Raw genomic sequence first — 19,209 nt, 5'->3', positions numbered from 1 at the left:
AGGCCCAGAAACTTTTCTCATTGTTTGGCTTATCAATGATTGTTTGCTTTGTCATTTTTATTTTTGTAAGATGGTATCTGTTTATTTTATTTTATCTATACTTTTTGCAGCAATCAATGCTTTTGGCTGGAAATAAGGGGCTAACAGGTTTGTAGATTACTCTTGATTAATACAGTTTTTAAAGAAAACAACACAGCGAATTAAATTGCATTGCATCTCCAGCGTTAACTCTTTTATTGCACATACACATCAAATGTATGTATTTGTCTTGATTTCTTTATGCTCTTTTGTGTAAACTCTTGCAATAAAGAAAATATGTTGCATTTGTTGATTGAAACATTTTTTTTAAAACATTTTTTATTTAGTTGTGCATTTATTAAAGAAAAGTAATACGCGTGATAAAAAAAACACACACATGTAATATGTTACAGATATTGACATTAGAGAGGCATTTGGTTACAATAATGTGATATAAATACATGGCAAAACTTCAAACATTAGGTTTTTGTCAAAGTAAAGTTAATCTCTCTGGATATAGATCTAATAAAGACATCATTGTTCAATGTAAATCTTCAGAGCACCTTTACCAATGTCATCATGTGTGCCCTCCACATTTTCAGAGCAGGAGTTTAAAAATCTTTCCAACATGTTAGGTTCATTATTAAGCATGTTGTTAATACTTAGAATCTAACTTGACTTATAGATATATAGACTTGTCTTCTATGCATCCAAAAACCAGAAGGAAGAGCCTAGTAAGTCTATGTATACTTTCATTTCGATTGTCCTTCTTTCCTAAACCAGTGCAACAAAATGATAAAACAAATATAATAAATAACTCCCCTTTCAGAAAGAAAAGTTGTACCAAAATTACTTGACACTCAACTTGTACCACTTATGAAATAACTCCAATGTTATACAATAAAGCTATCAAAAACACTTCATACATTGATGGCCTTCTGTTGGTTATACTACAACACTTACCTTGAAAACAATTTTGGGGGGGATTTTAATGTGGAAACTAATGAATGACTAGACTATGACTATAAGAGCCTATATGGGTCCTACTCTCTCTAACTTTGAAGAACTCATTGCTGTATGGGTGATGAAGGAGTGGCACCATAGGGTGCAGTGACACTTAGTAACCTGCGTGGGGCGCTAATGACTTTCTGCAAACATGGCTGCCCAGGATGAACTCAGTAAGTTTCTCTCTGCGTTTCTTGTGATTAATTTCTCTTAAAGTGTTGTATTTGTTGTTTTAAAAACAGATATGAATACTTGGCCTGCCTCATTATAGCGAATGTGATGTTTTTTACACTGACAAAAAAGCTAATTTAAGTAAAAAATGGTGCAGGAACGAGAGCTAGCTACTCGGCTACAGCTAGAATGCTAACGTCAGGAGGCCGTGTGCCCAGTCATGCTCAAAATGAAACTATCACGCAGTCTATTCATATATTGCTATTAATCAAGCTATTGAGGTGTTGGTTTTTCAAAGGGAATGTAAAGAGGCTGTAGGGTGAATGTAGCAGAGTGTCAGTGGTTGTGTAAAGCCAGTGGTAAAGCGTCAAAATGACATGAAATGCGTTGATAGTCTGTCAGTTAGCTGGTTGGTGAACCATGCTAGGAGAAAGAAGGCAGGGCTGGCTGATGGTTGCACCACCTCAGCAGCTGACAAGATGAGCCTTTAAGCCAAACTAGGACTGAATGTTTTTAGTTCACTGTTTTAATATTGTTTGATTTACTGCCTCAGTGCCTCTCTTTGAAGTTAAAGGTCGCACAGAATGGATTTGATTGTGGTTGCTACTCCCAATAGGTGATACTTCCATATTTGAATAGAAAGCTGATGTCAAATTAATTATAGCTGAAGTGTTGCTTAAAACTGCTCCCATGTTTAGTGTTTATTCAGGGGTTATGTTTGAGAATATCACTCGTAAAATGAAATACAAGACTTGATCAAGGTGTTTCTCCCTAAGTCAATCCTGTAACTAATTTAAAACAGAAATCAAATGAAAAATAAACTATTTTTTAAAACAAAAGTTAAGTTATAACTAACTGCAAACCAGAGCTGCTTTGGATAATTGTACTGTTAGTTACCAAGGTGTTCGGTTTTTATATTGAGGTATGTTTATTGTGTATGTATGTTTATTTTACATGGTAAAATCTAGGCACAAGAAAGGCTGTAAACTCTTTGAAGCACATCGATTTCATGCTCTGTATTGGAATCAAGGTTAATTGTATAATAAAAATAAATTTGATTCAAATGTATTTCCTTTTTTTTCTTCTTTAGATCAACTGGAACGGGTGTTCCTTCGCCTGGGCCATGCAGAAACAGATGACCAACTACAGGACATTATCTCCAAGTTCCTACCCCCTGTGCTCCTCAAGCTCTCCAGCGTTCAGGAGGGTGTGCGAAAGAAAGTAAGACGGGTGTTTTCTTTATCTGTGCCTGAAGAGATTACAATGACTCATGAGTGTGTGCTCTGTATATCTATTGATCGTAAAAATGTGAAATAAATTTAGCCTTAAGCCAGGAGAACATACACCTTGTATATTCGTTTATGTTAACCAAAACTTCAGAAAAAAAACCATAACACTTCAATTGCATAGCTACAGACATACGACCTCCTGATTCTAAGGAGCCTGTATTTTCTGTTTTTTCCGCTTTAGTGGATTTATGCATTTGTTTATTAAACATCCAAATGACTTTGTTTTTTCTCTGCCAGGTAATGGAGTTGTTGGTCCACTTGAATAAGAGGATAAAAAGCCGACCTAAGATTCAGCTACCAGTAGAAACACTGTTGGTACAGTACCAAGATCCCTCGGCTGCCTCCTTTGTGACGGTAAGAATAACATATTCAGTACTGTTTTTATGTAGCCAGAAGTTAAACATACATTCATAATCCACTAAGAAGTGAAGCCGTTTTGTAGGTGTAGAGCAATCCCTTTTGAGAGTATAATGCGAAAAGCAGTCATGAATATTTATGTATACTTTGTAGAATTTCACCATCATCTACATCAAAATGGGCTACCCACGTCTGGAGGTAGGAAAGCAGTGCGAGCTGGCCCCCACCCTTCTCACTGCCATGGAAGGCAAGCCACAGCCACAGCAGGACAGGTGAGGCCACAAAACGCCTTATGATGCACAAGAATATTTACTATCTTCACAATATCCGCCTAAAAAAAGAATGTTCTTTAGATACACTTGAGTTGTGCTTGATTTTTACATGGATATAATCAAACACACACACTGCCTCACTTCTCTTTATTTGGGGCTGACCATCTATTCCTTGTAAAAAGTAATCTCATTTCACTTCTCTATTTATTTCTCCTCTTAGCCTGATGCACCTGCTGATCCCCACCCTTTACCATATGAAGTATCCTGCTGGCATCTCCAAGGTTGCGACTCCATTTAACTTAACCGAGAGGCCAAAGACGGTGCAGCTGCTGCTGGAGTTCATGTTGGATGTTTTACTGATGCCTTATGGGTGAGTTTATACGATGTGTTTGATTATTGTCAGGTTGTATGGCCCTACTCAAAGCGTTTGAACATGAATGTTGACTTGTTCTCTTTCTGGCACTTCTAGTTTTGTGCTGAATGAATCCCCGACTCGCCCTGCTCCTCCCTCCCAGGGAGGTCCTGCAGAAGGTGCTGCAGGTGGTCAGGGTCTCCCCCAGCCTCCCCCTGGGATGAGTGTCTACGCTGCCAAGAGGGTGATTGGAGAGGCCCAGTGGAGTGCTGAGCAGCTAGAGCAGGTACAGTTACTGAGCCGGAGGATGAGTAGTAACTATATTTTTAGCTTTTAGGGAAGGGTATATATTTGTGTATGCTTTTTAAGTGGCTTCACGCCGGGTGAGAGCCATGTTAGAAAATCACAGACAAAAACTAAAACACTAGAGACAAAGGCTACATTAAACCACAATATAATAGTCTTAATAAACACACATTTTGTGAAAATAGACAATGCAAACAAGCATGCAATGATGGAGTTAATAAAGGTTGCCATATTTTATAAAATTGCTCTTAATCCTTTTTATCCTATGTTGTGATAACAGTGTAAGCTGGGCATAGTGAAGTTCATGGAGGCAAAGCAAGTCCCAGAGGTGGAGACGGTGGTGCACCTGGTGGTGGCGTCAAGCGACACCCGACACAGTGTGGCCACTGCCGCTGACCTGGAGCTGAAGAGCAAACAGAGGTAGGTGGAGGAGTTTGAGTCATATCCTGTCCACAGTTTATAAATGATCAAGTCATTCACATTTTCTTGACAGACTGGTTGCTAAAACTATTAGAAAAAAATGCTGAAAGTACAAACTTGTATTCATGTTCTTGTCCTATTATCTTTCAGTATCATTGATTGGAACAATCCTCTAATTATCAATAAGATGTACAAGGTGTATCTGGGGGATGTTCCTCTTAAATCAAAGGTTTGTAAAACTGACATTCTACTTTCAAAACTAACCTGCGATTAAGAAAAAAAGTTTAGGTATATAATACTGTTCTTTTATGTGCACTAGGGAGGCAATTTAAAGCAAGAGCTGAAACACGAGCCAGTGAGCACAAGAGTCAAGCTGAAGATCCTGCCACATCTTTTGAGATCACGCTTGGCTGCAGAGTGCTTTCCAGCTAACATCCAGGTAGGCTCTTTGTCCAGGCCTTTGGGTACAATTGTGTATACATTTTTCAAAGAGTCTGTTCATATACTACTGTACAAAAGTTCACATTCCTTTTCTCTGTAGGTTGTGTATGATGGTCTCTTTGGAGCCAACACCAACAACAAACTGCTCTCTCTCACCTTGCAGTTTGTCCATCACATCTGCATGATGTAAGACAAGTGTACTTTCTAGACACATCCGTATGTCATTTCTTATTTTAAAAAGTGTTTTTGTTCGCATTTGAAATATATAAATGGGCTTTTCATGTTTTTTTCAGATGTCCTGACACTAATAAACCTTTGGGACTAATGTTGCTAAATGGTCTCACAAAGCTCATCAATGAGTACAAGGAGGTAAAACTACAACACATTTAACTGCATTTATTGTTCCATTATCTAAATATGCTTACTAAAAAAAAATGTGTCCTTGCAGGATCCTAAGTTACTATGTGTTGCCTACTCTGCTGTTGGAAAGCTTTCAAGGTATAATGAAATAGCATCACTCTTTTTGCTTGAACATTGCCATCTTGGTTTAGGATTGAAAAATAAATCCACACTTTGTATCTCGTCCTCTAGCCGCATGCCACAGCTGTTCACAAAGGACATCGCACTGGTACAGCAGTTCTTTGAGTCCATGTGCAAGGTACGTTCAACATCTCTAAAGATCGCTCTAAATATTTAATCAAAGATTCTTAGCTTTAATTCTAAGATTAGCACAACAATGTATCTGATATGGATATTTCCAAATGCTGTGTAATCTTTAGGAGGAGTCTGATGTCCGTCTTGCCATCCAAGAAGCTTTGTCCATGATGGTCGGAGCTTACGCCAACCTACAGGGGGCACTGCTGAACCTAATGGAGGCCCTGGTGGCTGCTTACATTGGCAAGGTGAGTCTATGTGGGCAACACATTTGGTTTGTAAAGAAACATGGAATATTGATGTTGGCTAGTTTAGGAAGTAGCCATGAGGCAAAACATAACTCTTGACTCTTCTTTTTGTGGCAGCCGGAGGTGCAAGTGCGCCAGGTGGCCATGAAGTTTGCCAGCACAGTGTTTGGTGCTGATCACGTGCCATCAAGATACCTGCTGCTACTGGCTGCTGGAGACCCGTAAGTCGATGCAAAACAAACTTTTACCCTAACAAACCTCATCCTCTTAGTCAGTCATTCTTAATGTTGACATTCTATTTCTAAAGCTACACTCTGATGCAGTGCTGTGTATTCATTCTGTTTGAAACCACTCTTCCTGCACAGTTGAAGTTACCTCTACACCTATAACTTTTAATATACTATTTATAGATTTGGATTACAGTGTTTGCTGCAATTGTTTCCAATTTATGTTATCCAAACCTTTCAATTGTAGCAAATTTCACAAATCAGAATATATAGAAACAAGATAAATATAATCAGATGCAACATGTCTTTATCCAACAAAATATTCTTTCTTTATCTGTATTTTTTGGCATTTACATTTTCCTGCATTCCAAAAACAGTTTACTCTCCTGTTTTGCGTACACAACAGGAGGCACACACCTGTATTAACAGAGTAGTCTAGAAGCAATCTCACATCACAGTAAATCCCAATTATGTGAACACAGTTGTGATATTGCATCATAAAATATGACGACAAATGTTCAAAGCTTCATCTGGAAGAGCTTTGAATAAAAAATGTAATAAGACATTTGGTACAGCTCTCTTACACCAAAAAAAAGTAGGTAACATGGAAGATGGTTAAAGCTTGAATAAGGCTGTTAACGCTTTACTTTCCTGAGGGGTGCAGAAGTTAAAATGACCTGTTTTTCATGCGTTAGGAGAGAGGAGGTGTCTGCAGAGGCCAAGAAAGTGCTGAGAGCTTTCCCTACCAAGAGCTCAGAGAAGGAGGGACCAAAGCCAATGCCCTCTTTTCCTGACATGGTGGCTTATGTCCAGGAGAAGGTAAATCTTTGCGCCTATTTTTGTCATTCTCTTTGAGGTAAAACACCTATTTTTGCTAAAAGAAATTGTTAATCTCAAACCTTTGTGTCTGGTAATTGTCAGGCTGCTCAGAGGATCAAGACCCCAGCTAAGTACATTGTTGGAACCTACACTATCCCTTTCAACCCATCTGCATTTGGGGAGGTAAATATGAATTAGGGATGCTGCCTGTGACATGCAGAAATTGTAACGTGGGATATGTTTGCAAACTTAAGAGTATTTTTACCACAGGCACCTAACTTCCCCCTGTCTTCTCAGATCGTGCTCTACCTGAGGATGTGTTTAGCGCACAGTGCCGGGGTCAAGCCCATGTCCACACGCCCTGCAGACATGCAGGATGATGCTCCAGCCATTGGACGCTACGTGCACACACTGCTGTCCTCTGAGTCTCAGTCAAAGGGTTCTGAGACGAACCCTATTCATGTCTACATGGATCTGCTGCAGCAGCTGCTGTCTGCTGTCGGGGGTGAGCCACGCTAACGTGCTCTTTCTATAGACCCATTACCATTAGTAAAAAAAGCCCTGGTTTTGTTGATTATTGAAAGTCTATAATGATTTTCATTATATATTCATCTCTATGGTGCAGTGTTGTGATTAACAGAATAGGTTTCATGACATCGTAGTTGGACACTCAGTTGTTTATTGCATCGCCTTCATTATTCCCAACAGGAATCCCAGTGATGTACTGTCTGCTGGAGACGGTCTCTGTCTGCCCTGAGAAACTGGCTCACAGATTCAATGACAAAATCGACTGGATTAAAGTGAGTATTTCACTTTGCATTGAGATGTGTTGTGCTCTAATTCATTAGTGAGACAAATCTCATCACCACCGAACAAGTAGTCCAATCACTTAGCTGTCCTGTTTTATTGTTAAGCCTAACACTGTGAGTGCATTCAGCTGTAATAACAGATGTTTTCCCCTCCAGAGTCTGATGAACACAAATAAGGAGGACATGAGGGAGCTCGCAGCCCAGCTGTATGCGGTGGTGGTCTCCACCATGACTGGCAGCGAGCTGCAGACGGCTGTGCACAACCTGCTCAAAATCACTAAAGACAACCACGTATGTCACTTGGTCTCTTCAGAACACTTAACATTTTAAGAGAGTGCATTTGGTACCTTGTGTAAATGTTAATGGTTTTTGTTAAACCACAGAGTCCTGAGACTCAGCATGGCGCCATCATGGCTCTCGGCTACATGGTGGGAAGGTACATGAGCAAAAAGAAAGCTGTCACCTCCGGGAACTCTACGCACAACATGGAGCAGCAAATGTGCATCACCTCCCAAGGAGATGATGAACTTGTTGCCATGGCCACCAAGACAATTGGTATGTTGTTTATTTCCATATTTTCCTCCATTTTAGGCATTAACCATCACTGTTACAGTGCAATACATTGATGTAGAAATGCCATTACTTGCCTAGATTGTGACTTTATTTCCATCCTGTAACTTATTTGTAATTGATTTCTATCTGGTGTCATCCACGTTATGAGTGTGCATCTGTGTGTTTGTGTGTGTGTCCACCCAGGTTCCTTCCTGGACAGCAGCAGTGCTCTGCTGGCTGTAGCAGCGTGTACAGCTCTTGGGGAAATTGCCCGCAACGGCGCCCTGCTGATCCCTGATGATGGAGCTGGCTTCACCAAACTGTCAGCCATGGAAAACCTGCTGGCTCGCATCCCCTCTGGCAAGGAGAGCTCAAAGGTAACCAGGGACTGCACCAAAGGAAGTGGATACTGAGATATTTTGTCCAGAGACCATCAGTATGCACCCGTGTATTAAAGATGCCTCAGATCTTCAGTCGTACTAATCTTAATTATCTTGTTTGTATCCACGTGGTCCAGATGAAGGAGCGATCCATCCAGACCTTGGGTTACCTTCCTGTGGGAGATGGAGACTTCCCTTACCAAAAGAAGCTGCTGCAGGGTCTCATGGACTCTGTAGAGGTACGAAACATATTGACTGACAATACCGTTAACAATCGTAATGCAGGGCTTTACACCGGCAACCACAAAAGTAATCAAAACAAATTGTTTAAAAGCCTTAGTATTAATAGGCTCAAACTGCCTGATGGTTGTAGTAAAACCTTCATTATGTTGAAGTTGTGTTTTCTGATTCAGAAACATCGTTAGATTTCTCATGCTGATGTATCAGGCCTTTAAGTGTTGGCAGAGGTGGCGTTCTTTTGCACTGGCACATGTTTAACATGTATCAACATGATGCCCATCTGAAGCTGTTGTGGGGTGTGTCTCATTAGTGACAATATCGCTCTCATTTGTTTTTCTAAAGGCCAAACAGGTGGAGCTGCAGTTCACAGTGGGAGAGGCTATAACCAGCGTTGCTATAGGCACCAGCTCTGGAGCTGCCAGAGACCCGTGGACCTGCACCGAGGAAGAATACAACCCGCCAAACAGTGAGGGCTTCCTGTTTATCTTCTCTGTGTTGGTCTATTCTGTACACGCAGCTCTTTCATGCCAGTTGCTCTTCCTAAGGCTTTGGAATTGGAAGGTTTGAGGACAGAGGGGGTTGAATACTGTGGGCCAAATGTGTGATTTGTAGTATTGGGCTATATAAATGTTCTAATTAAATGTACTTGACTGTAATTGTACCTTTTTTGTACAGATTGGAGTGCAACTCTAAAACATTATAAGAACTCATGGAGCATTTAACACACATTTTATAGATTTTCCAGTAGGCGTGTTGAGCAAGGCATGACCATGAAAGACACTGTCAGTCGAGCAGCTGAAATGCCCCTTCAACAAAACTACAGACTGTTTCCACTTTATATACTTTGCACTGGCAGCCAGCTACAGCTTCAATTTTGTTCAGTGTCCTGAAATTGCATTCACATAACTCTGCAGACCTTTCAGTTTTATTGAACTCAATTGAGTGTTTGTCCGTGCTCTCCACTTTGAGGATGTGAAAGTGGAACAGTGACAGGAAGACAATTACTTGCAAGGTCATGACAACCAAACGGACAACAGTTGGAGTCTGAAAAAAAGGCTGACGGTATAAAAATATAAATGTATGTCCCTCAACATTTCCTCTCTCTTCCTTTCCTGGTTAGATGTGAAAAATAATGACGTGGTTCCCTGGGTCCTCAACTCCGTCCTGGCCAGGTATATACCCAGCCAGAACCCCCATGTCCGGCAGGCAGCCTGCATATGGCTGCTCTCCATGGTGAAGAAACTCAGCCAGCACAAGGAAATCACGGTGGGTACAACTTTATACCTCTGAAATGTGGCTTTATAGACTCAAAGAAGAAGGAAAGAAGGAAAAGTGGTAGATTTATACATCCAGTACGCTTGTAAAATTCCAATTTAGTGTGCATTTCAAGTCCCTCTTTGTTTGTAATACTAATATGTGCCTTTACTCCAACAGTCCCATTTGAAGGAGATCCAGGTGGCGTTCATCTCTGTTCTCTCTGACCCTGACGGTAAGAAGATACTTCTGGCTTACAGTGACTGTTGCATTGATCTCTTCACTACTTACAGGGCTTTTAAAATGTACCCGTCCAACATTACAGAACAAAACAAATTCTCTATCCTTCCCGCTTCTTCATCACTTTTTTACTTCTTCTTTCCTTATGTTATCTAGACTTGAGTCAGGATGTGGCGTCTAAAGGTCTGGGCCTCGTCTATGAGATGGGAGGGGAGGCTGATCAGCAGGAGCTGGTGTCTACCCTGGTGGAAACCCTCATGACCGGCAAAAGGTGAGTGGGTGGTTAAATAAAGAAGGAGGAGTCAAACAAGGGAAAAGATTACCAGGATTGTTCTCTTATTTATATCTTTGCTACAGAGTGAAGCACGCTGTTTCAGAAGATACAGAGGTGTTCCAAGGAGAAGGTTTGGGGAAAACACCTGATGGGTGAGTCACATGTCACCAATATTAGATATTGTCTTGCTGTCCAATTGGAATAAAAATGCTAACAACTCTTTGCGTGAAAATGAAATCAATCTCTCATTGGCAGTCACGGCCTGACCACATACAAGGAGCTCTGCTCATTGGCCAGCGACCTGAACCAACCAGACCTGGTCTACAAGTTCATGAACTTGGCCAATCATCATGCCATGTGGAACTCCCGCAAGGTATCATCCTCTTTCCCCGTCCAACACATGTACTTCTTATCATAACTGTCTGCAGTTGTCTCATTCTTCCTTTTCTCTGACCTCTCCTCCTATCAGGGAGCAGCTTTTGGTTTCAACATGATCGCGTCTAAGGCAGGTGAGCAGCTGGCCCCGTTCCTGCCCCAGATCGTGCCCCGCCTGTACCGCTACCAGTTTGACCCCAACCTGAGCATCCGTCAGGCCATGACCAGCATCTGGGACGCCTTGGTCACTGATAAGACCCTGGTAGGAGTTTCAGTGCAACATACACATGCATGTACAAATAAATGGATGTAGACACAGTTGTAAAAAGTGTGATTATTGGCAGTAATGTGAGCATGCCTGTCTGTTCTGTTTCAGGTGGATAAGTATCTCCAGGAGATCCTGCAGGACGTCATCTCCAACTTAACCAGTAACACCTGGAGAGTGCGAGAGTCCAGGTACATTTAGAATTACACTGAACCGCAAACCCCTGAAAATGAAGTTTAGTTGGACTGTTTAATGTTCTCTTCTAATTGTATTTACCTTGTGTAATTGATTGTATAATAAAGGCTAAGATTCCAAAATGCATTTTCTGTCTTTTTAGATTTTAAATTTTTTTTCTCATTTATTTTGTATACATTTTTCTTGTAGGTGGATGAAATGGGTATCACAGTATTAGTACAGGAACTGGGATTTAACTCACATATATCAGAGAGTATAACGGTATTAAAACAGTATTACATTGTTTTAAAATCGTATACATTAATGTTGTGTTTTCCCAGTCACATAATAGTACTGTAGGTACAGGACCTTAGACTCCTGTACAAAAAAATCTGTCATTGATCCGTATATTTTCCCATCAGCTGCCTGGCCCTCAATGACCTGATTCGTGGCCGCCAAGCTGACGACCTCATCGATCACCTGGCAGAAATCTGGGAGACACTGTTCAGAGTCCTTGACGACATCAAGGTGAGCAGGAAATGATCTCAATCGATGTTTCTGTTATTCACCAAGAAAAAGAAGGAACTCATGATTTGATAGTTACCATCATGTAGAGCAGACCTTGCAGATAAACTATAAAGCCTTTGCCGGTACAGAGCTTTCACTGTTTCCAATGTGTCATCATGTTTCAGGAATCTGTGAGGAAAGCAGCAGACCTGACCCTGAAGACCCTCAGTAAGGTAAAGCTGTCCGGCACTATAATAGCCTGTGTGTATGTATTGCTCATTTTCTGTGTATGACCCGGGTCTGTCTCCTTCTGTCCAGGTGTGTACTCGTATGTGTGAGTCTACAGGCTCGGCAGCCCAGAGAACTGTGGCGGTGCTGTTGCCCACCCTGCTGGAAAAAGGCATCGTTAGCAATGTCTCCGAGGTCCGCTCTCTCAGGTAACGCCTCCCTCCATAAATGTTGTCTTTGTTGTCTTTCTCTTACTTTGCTTATATTGACACGTATTTTTAAGACATCCTAAAAGTAGTTTTAAGTCATTAGGCAAGGCAAGTTTATTTGTATAGCACCTTTCAACACAAGGCAATTCAAAGTGCTCTACAAACATGAAAGACATCAAGAGCATTAAGAAATAGTGCAGCAGAAACACATTATAAAAAGGCATTTAAAAACAGTCATTTAAGAGCAAAGATAATGAAATAAACACAACAGGTATAAAATACATGAATAAAAGTTACAGTGCAGAATAAAAGTCACAGTGCAATGTTAGATAAGAACAGTTTAATTAAAAGCAGCTGCAAAAATAAAGGTTTTCAGCCTGGATTTAAAAGTAGTAAGAGTAGCAGCGGACCTGCAGGGTTCTGGGAGTTTGTTCCAGATATTTGGAGCATAATAACTGAGCGCTGCTTCTCCTTGTTTAGCTCTCACTCTGGGGACAGAAAGCTGACCCGTTCCATTAGACCTGAGAGTTCCGGATGGTTCATAATGTAGCAGGAGATCACCAATGTATTTTGGGCCTCAACCATTCAATGCTTTACAAACCAGCAGCAGAACTTTGACATCAATTCTTTGACAGACAGGAAGCCAGTGTAAAGACTTCAGAACTGGACTGATATGATCCACTCTCTTAGTGTTAGTGAGGACTCGAGCAGCAGCATTCTGAATCAGCTGCAGCTTTCTAATGGATTTCTTAGTGAGACCTGTAAAGACACCACTACAGTAGTCCAGTCTACTGAAGATAAAAGCATGGACAAGTTGTTCTAGATCCTGCTGTGACATTAGTCCTTTAATCCTAGATATCTTCTTCAGGTGATAGTAGGCGGACTTAGTGATTGTTTTAATGTGACTGTTGAAATTCAGGTCAGAGTCCATGACTACACCTAGGGTTCTGGCGTTAGCTGTTATTTTGAACTTTGCTGACTGAAGTTCAGCGCTGACTTTTTGTCGTTCCTCTGTTGTTCCAAATTAATTACCTCAGTTTTGTCTGTGTTTAATTGGAGACAGTTCTGACTCATCCAGTCATTGATTTGTTCAATGCACTTACTCAGTGTTTTAATTGGAGCATAGTCTCCTGGTGAAGATGGTATTAAACTCCTTGTTCATCAAAATTGCCACAAAGCTCTTATAACATGTTAAGCGGATCGTTTTTCCGTCTGTATGCGACATTACTAGCAGGTTGCACGTTTGTGTTATAAAACCCATCTGTTATATCCCCTGCCAGTATCCAGACCCTGGTGAAGATTAGCAAGACGGCCGGTGCCAGACTAAAGCCCCACGCTGCCCGCTTGATCCCCGCCCTGCTGGAGGCCCTCAGCACCCTGGAGCCTCAGGTCCTCAACTACCTCAGTCTCAGAGCCACAGAGCAGGAAAAGGTAACCTCAGTCTTCAACTCCATCTTTGCCCAAAGTACGGCAAACAACTCCTGGACGCTTTATCACCGGTAAGACTCTACTTGCTCATGAGTTGTGTTCTTCTATTTCTCTAGAGCGCCATGGACGCTGCCAGGCTGAGTGCTGCCAAGTCCTCTCCAATGATGGAGACTGTTAACATGGTAAGAGAGACACACTGTATGACTAGGGTTGGAAACATTTCATTGATACCAATGGTATTATGGACTTTGCTTGACTGTCTATTTATTCTCTGATGGATTCCTGATTAATATATTTGAAGTGATTTTTAGAACAATTTGGAGCTGAATTTCAAATCCCATCCTTAATCATAATAACATCATAAATACTTAGTTTAACCTTCTTGACCTTTAGTGGTTTTAGTGCCACTTTCAAGGTGTCACAGCAAAGAAAGCAAGATTTTTTTAACTTGACGAAACATGCCAAAAGAAAGTGAGATCTGTTGTGTAAAGATCCATCTCGTGTCCCTGTCCTCAGTGTCTGCAGCACCTCGATGTCTCCGTGCTTGGAGAGCTGGTTCCCAGGCTCTGTGAGCTGCTCAAGAGTGGAGTAGGCTTGGGCACCAAGGTAGACGCGCGTCTGTAGTCACTAATTTGCACATTGTTTATACTTTGATAGATTTAAAGCCACCTGTTATAGATATATTGAGACACCCTTAATGTTTCTGTTCTGTTTCCGGCACAGGGCGGCTGTGCTAGTGTAATAGTGTCCCTCTCAGTGCAGTGCCCCCAGGACCTCACCCCATACTCAGGTAAAGCACAATTTAACCCTGTTGTTGTGTGTTTCTGTTTGGTGCAAGTGAATTAACAACTATTTGTTGTTTCCAGGTAAACTGATGAGTGCCCTGTTGAACGGTATCCATGACAGGAGCTCTGTAGTACAGAAAGCATTTGCCTTTGCTTTGGGACACCTTGTCAGGGTAAGCACTACTTCTGAAGTAATCGTATTGTATAATTACACCAAAGGCTGACTTGGTAAGCATGTGTTATTGTGATTGTTTTTATTATCAGACAGCCAGAGACACAAGTGTAGAGAAACTCCTACTGAAGCTCAACAGGCTGGTACCTGGAGAAAGAAGGTAAAACGTCAGGAAATCTTTCCTGAAAACATAATGTTTCTGTCTGTTCGTTCACATAATGCTCCTCTCTCTTCTACTCTTTCTCTCCCAGAGCCGGTGTACAAGTCATCAAGTGCGTTGACCATGCACGCCATCAGCCACTACAGCCCTGATGTGCTGAAGGGCCACGCAGGAGTGGCCCTGCCACTGGCCTTCTTGGGGATGCATCAGGCTCCAGGGCCAGATGAGGAAGGGGAGAGCCATGACGCCACCCTGTGGGCCGAGGTGTGGCAGGAGAATGTCCCAGGTGAGGATTACTCAAACCGTATATAGATGTTATAGAGAAGACAAAGACTTCGACGTTTGGATATGACATCTGGGATATCGGCACGAACTGTCCATTCATCCACATCTATATTTGTCTTTGCGTTAACTTAAGAATTGTCTTCTTTTTTTTAATTCTAGGAAGCTTCGGAGGCATCAGACTCTACATGACCGAGCTCATTGCTATTACCCAGAAGGCCCTGCAGTCCCAGTCCTGGAAGATGAAGGCTCAGGGTGCAGCTGCCATGGCCACCGTTGCCAAGGAACAGACTGGCTCATTGGTGGCACCCCACCTTGGCATGGTGCTGACGGCTTTAATGCAGGGACTCACTGGACGCACATGGGCTGGCAAGGTAACAACTGTCGACACAAGAGTAAAATGAAAAGTAGGAGGGAGATTGTTGTTTCAAACCTAATTTAGTTTTTTTCCTGTTGTTTTCTTTCTTGTTTTAGGAGGAGCTGTTGAAAGCCATTGGATCAGTTGTCTCCAAATGCAGGTGAGAGTCCTTGCATAACTTTTTCATCTAATATGTTTTTATAAATGGATAACATTAATACAACAGGGGTGTCACAATTCTCCAAATCCACAATACAATTTCGTTTTTAGGACTCGATTCCATCATTAATTCGAGTGAGTAGGCAGGGTGGAGAGATAGGAAAGCTGTCACTTGAGCTTTGGATCTGAAGGATTGGAATAATAAACGCTCATTCCAGTACACTCTCATTTAAAAATCTGAATTGTGACACTCCTTTAATTTACTGTTCTGTTATACTAAATTGCTTCGATTGTTCTTCTGGCCCTCAGCGGTGAGCTGAAGAAGCCTTGCGCAGGCCAGCCCACCATCTCTGAGGTTCTGGAGATTGTGTTGAAGGAATGCCGTAAGGAGAGTCTGGTTTACAAAATGGCTGCTCTGCGCTGCGCCGGAGATGTGCTTCACAGCAGCCAGGAGGACCGCTTCAGCGACATGGCGGAGATCATTTTCCCTCTGATCAAAAAGGTTACATCACATCCTCCATCTGATATGACCTGTTTGTTATTATAGTGCCATCTTTTAAGATATCACTGCATTTGAGAAGTCCTATCTCAAGTATCTTCCCGAATCCCAACAGAACTGCCCAGAGAGCGGCCGTGCGTCTCTGAGGTCTCGGCAGGAGGATGATGATGATAAAGATGTGAAGGAGAAAGAGCTGCAGACTGAAGCTCTGCTCTGTGCTTTTGAGACTCTAGGAAAGGCTTGGCCCAGAAACCCTCAGACTCAGGGTAAGTCACAGCCCCGACTAGACCAATGATCCAACTGCACTTGTTCTATAATTGTTATTTCTGTAGGGTGGAAATATAAATCCTACACACTTAAGAGCACTACGTGAGAAAGATTTTAATACTACTCCGATCGAGGGACAATATTTCCTAACGTTTAGAGCAGGGATGTCCAAACTACGGCCCGGGGGCCAAATGCGGCCCGCAGGCCATTTTGAATCGGCCCTCAGCAAATTCTAAAAGTATAATGCGATATGGCCCACAAATTAAACTTTTGCTTGTCTTATATTGTACTTCTATAAATATATATGTTGAAATATATTAATGAGCCCACTTTTCAAATAAATTCAGTCATTTAAAATGTAAAACATTTTCTAACAAATCTTAGTTTATAATTTTTAAAAAACCAATAACTTATTTCTACAACAAACTTGAAATGTAACCTTCATATTCACCCTTATTATCAGCAATCTGAGGCTTCTGTTTTAAGGAATGAACTGCCAACTAAATAAATGAAACCCTAAAGAGAGATGGGATGTAGGCTGTTTTTTCCTTAAACCATTTGAAAGTATTGCGCATTATTCACCTACATTTGATTTGCTTTGCTAACTTATAACTTAACTTATGAAGCGATATTCAACTCTACAGTGGCTTTGCTATCCGTACATTTTTCTGTATGTGGCCCTCGGTGAAACGTTTGGACACCCCTGGTTTAGAGACTCAAAACTGCTTCCTCAAAGGCGCAGCTCAGTGGCAGAACGGTTATGATATGGTTATATGATGTGCTGATCATAATGTGTGTCTGTAGCTCGCTTCCAGGTGGAGGTGTGCAGTCTGATGTGTGAGAAGCTCAAGCTAAGCACCTGGAAAGTTCAGCTTGGTGTTCTGCAGTCCATGAAGGCATACTACAAGGGGTAGGTACCAAACAAACACACACATGTTCTTGTCATTGCTCATGTTAATAACTGACACTTGAACAAATCAGGCAGACCAAAGTGTGTTCATATTAAATATTTCTAACTAAAGGTTATGAATGTTTTTTCTCTGTAGGTTGTTGCTGCTGGAGAAGGGGAGTGAAGACTCTGATGCATTGTCTCAGATCCTCACAGAGACGTGTGCTGCTCTCACTCACCCTCTAGGTAAGAGCTTCCCAATCTCAGGGTGTTTTATATTATAGTCTTATACTCTGCATTTCATCACCATGTTTGTGTTGTTTTTCTTCCCAGAAAACAAAAGTTACTCCTCTGTGAGGACCGAGGCCTTGTCCGTTGTGGAGCTGATCGTAAAGAGAACTGGAGGTACTCCTACTAAGATTTTCATAAAGTGTATTGCTCCTCATTTGTTTTTGAAAACCAAACTTGAGCCCTGTTTTTCTTCATGAGTAAAGGTTCCCTTCAAGTCTATTTATACAATTTTGCAGTTTTATGGCACCATATCCCCCATTATGAGCAAACTTAAAGCTGGCGTATTTCTGCTCAGTGTTTCCACAACGTTAAACTAACTGATAGACCTTACCGTCTGATCCGCGCAGATGGAATGCTTAAGTAAAATTTGCTCATGATACTTTAGTCCTACATTCGCTTCATTTGCTAACCTAAAGCTTTCATTTCAATCCAGGGTTTTTAAAAAGATATTATTATATTAATATATTACTGAGAAGAGTTTATGTCTGGGAATTCAACCCTTATTTTTAAGCAAAATAACAATAACACATACATTAAGGAATATGTCAAACAATGGATGAATGTGTAAGACAGCATGACTTCTGTGTGACATACTCCTGAATCAATTGATACAATGTGTAAAACCAAATGTATTATAAGGGAATATAATGGTCCCTATAAACTTAACTCCCTGTAGGAATATTATAGTACTGTATTTATCTGAGTCCATTAGAATGCCAAAAAGTATAGAGAGTAACTGTAAATATGCTCTTTTGTTACATTGATAAAAATGAAGATAAAATGCTGTTATCGCTCATATTAAATTTACTGAGTGCCATGGAAATGCACTGTAGTACAAATCTGTTTTTAAAGGATTAGATTTATGGTTGGGGGGGGGGGAATCCTCAGTGTCACTGATGAAATGTTCCTGTGTGTCGCTTCCAGAGAGCGATCAGTGGGACTGTGTGTGTGTGAAGAGCCGGGAGCAGCTGCAGCGCTCCCTCTCCACGCTGCAGGCAGACAGCAGAGTGGACCTGAGGGATAAGGCCCAGGAGCTGCGCAGACATATCCAGAGCCAACCCTGAGCGTGCACACACTCTCTCACATATACATTCTTATACACACACACATTCTTATACACACACACACACGCACACAACCCACCAAGCCAGCCGGAAACATAGAGCATCAACTCGTTTTCACTTTATCAGTGAAACAGATCATTGACTGCTCTCCTGAGTGACCACTTTGATTCAGATAACCCCTCTCCTACATTTCCTTTCCATATTACCTTTGGGCTTTGACACACTGATTCACATTAATTGGCTGATCAAGCTTGATCTTAAAGAGAGAATGAGCTCACAGTGAGAAGGGAAAGGCGAGGTTATTAATGTAACGTGTCAAGTTTTATTTAGTTACATAATAATAAATGCTATATAAACCAATGTGTGGGGTTTGTGGATGCTGTATATCTATAGCCCCAAAATGGGGACTTTTACTACTGTTGTGGGTTTGCCTACTTATTAAATATCAGAACAGCAGGTGGTCCAGCTTGGCTAACAGAAGGTTGACTCTCGTTCAGTCGCACTCGTACGGTGGGGTTGGACTCTTCCTCTCTGTTTAATCACAGCTGCTGAGATGTAGTAGAATAGCAGAGCCATTGAAGATGCGTCTCTCTGTCTCCTGTGAATGATGTTCTTCCTGTTTGCAAAGTGAACGAGCGAGACAACAGCCCATTTTGTGAAGTCTTGAGAATAATAAAAGAACCTGCTGTAAAGTTGAACGTGATGCTATAGCTGTTTGAATTTGTCCCTGATGAAATAAAACTACCATGACTATTTGGACAAGTGACTG

General features: G+C 41.4%; 1 protein-coding gene across 1 annotated transcript; it reads left to right on the top strand.

Annotated features, from left to right (window-relative positions):
* Nucleotides 1-1,168: 1,168 nt before the first annotated feature.
* Nucleotides 1,169-19,202, top strand: ecpas (Ecm29 proteasome adaptor and scaffold). Its single transcript, XM_063884159.1, is given in 50 exon segments — nucleotides 1,169-1,196; nucleotides 2,285-2,415; nucleotides 2,721-2,837; nucleotides 2,994-3,112; nucleotides 3,333-3,482; nucleotides 3,582-3,750; nucleotides 4,051-4,190; nucleotides 4,341-4,419; nucleotides 4,510-4,629; nucleotides 4,732-4,817; nucleotides 4,925-5,000; nucleotides 5,080-5,129; nucleotides 5,223-5,289; nucleotides 5,411-5,533; nucleotides 5,651-5,754; nucleotides 6,456-6,579; nucleotides 6,682-6,762; nucleotides 6,877-7,084; nucleotides 7,288-7,379; nucleotides 7,545-7,679; nucleotides 7,772-7,943; nucleotides 8,145-8,317; nucleotides 8,458-8,559; nucleotides 8,903-9,026; nucleotides 9,681-9,826; nucleotides 9,995-10,049; nucleotides 10,211-10,325; nucleotides 10,412-10,480; nucleotides 10,584-10,701; nucleotides 10,798-10,965; nucleotides 11,080-11,159; nucleotides 11,565-11,670; nucleotides 11,835-11,882; nucleotides 11,968-12,086; nucleotides 13,367-13,517; nucleotides 13,631-13,696; nucleotides 14,031-14,120; nucleotides 14,238-14,304; nucleotides 14,381-14,472; nucleotides 14,564-14,611; nucleotides 14,613-14,631; nucleotides 14,723-14,917; nucleotides 15,076-15,287; nucleotides 15,388-15,431; nucleotides 15,740-15,932; nucleotides 16,045-16,195; nucleotides 17,001-17,106; nucleotides 17,243-17,331; nucleotides 17,419-17,490; nucleotides 18,301-19,202. Coding segments are annotated over 50 exon segments (5,523 nt in total). The 5' UTR covers nucleotides 1,169-1,174; the 3' UTR covers nucleotides 18,441-19,202.
* The last annotated feature ends 7 nt before the right edge of the window (nucleotides 19,203-19,209 follow it).

This window comes from Eleginops maclovinus, chromosome 5 (assembly GCF_036324505.1).
Source record: "Eleginops maclovinus isolate JMC-PN-2008 ecotype Puerto Natales chromosome 5, JC_Emac_rtc_rv5, whole genome shotgun sequence".
Classification (NCBI taxonomy): domain Eukaryota; kingdom Metazoa; phylum Chordata; class Actinopteri; order Perciformes; family Eleginopidae; genus Eleginops; species Eleginops maclovinus.
This window is presented reverse-complemented; position numbering and strand designations above follow the sequence as displayed.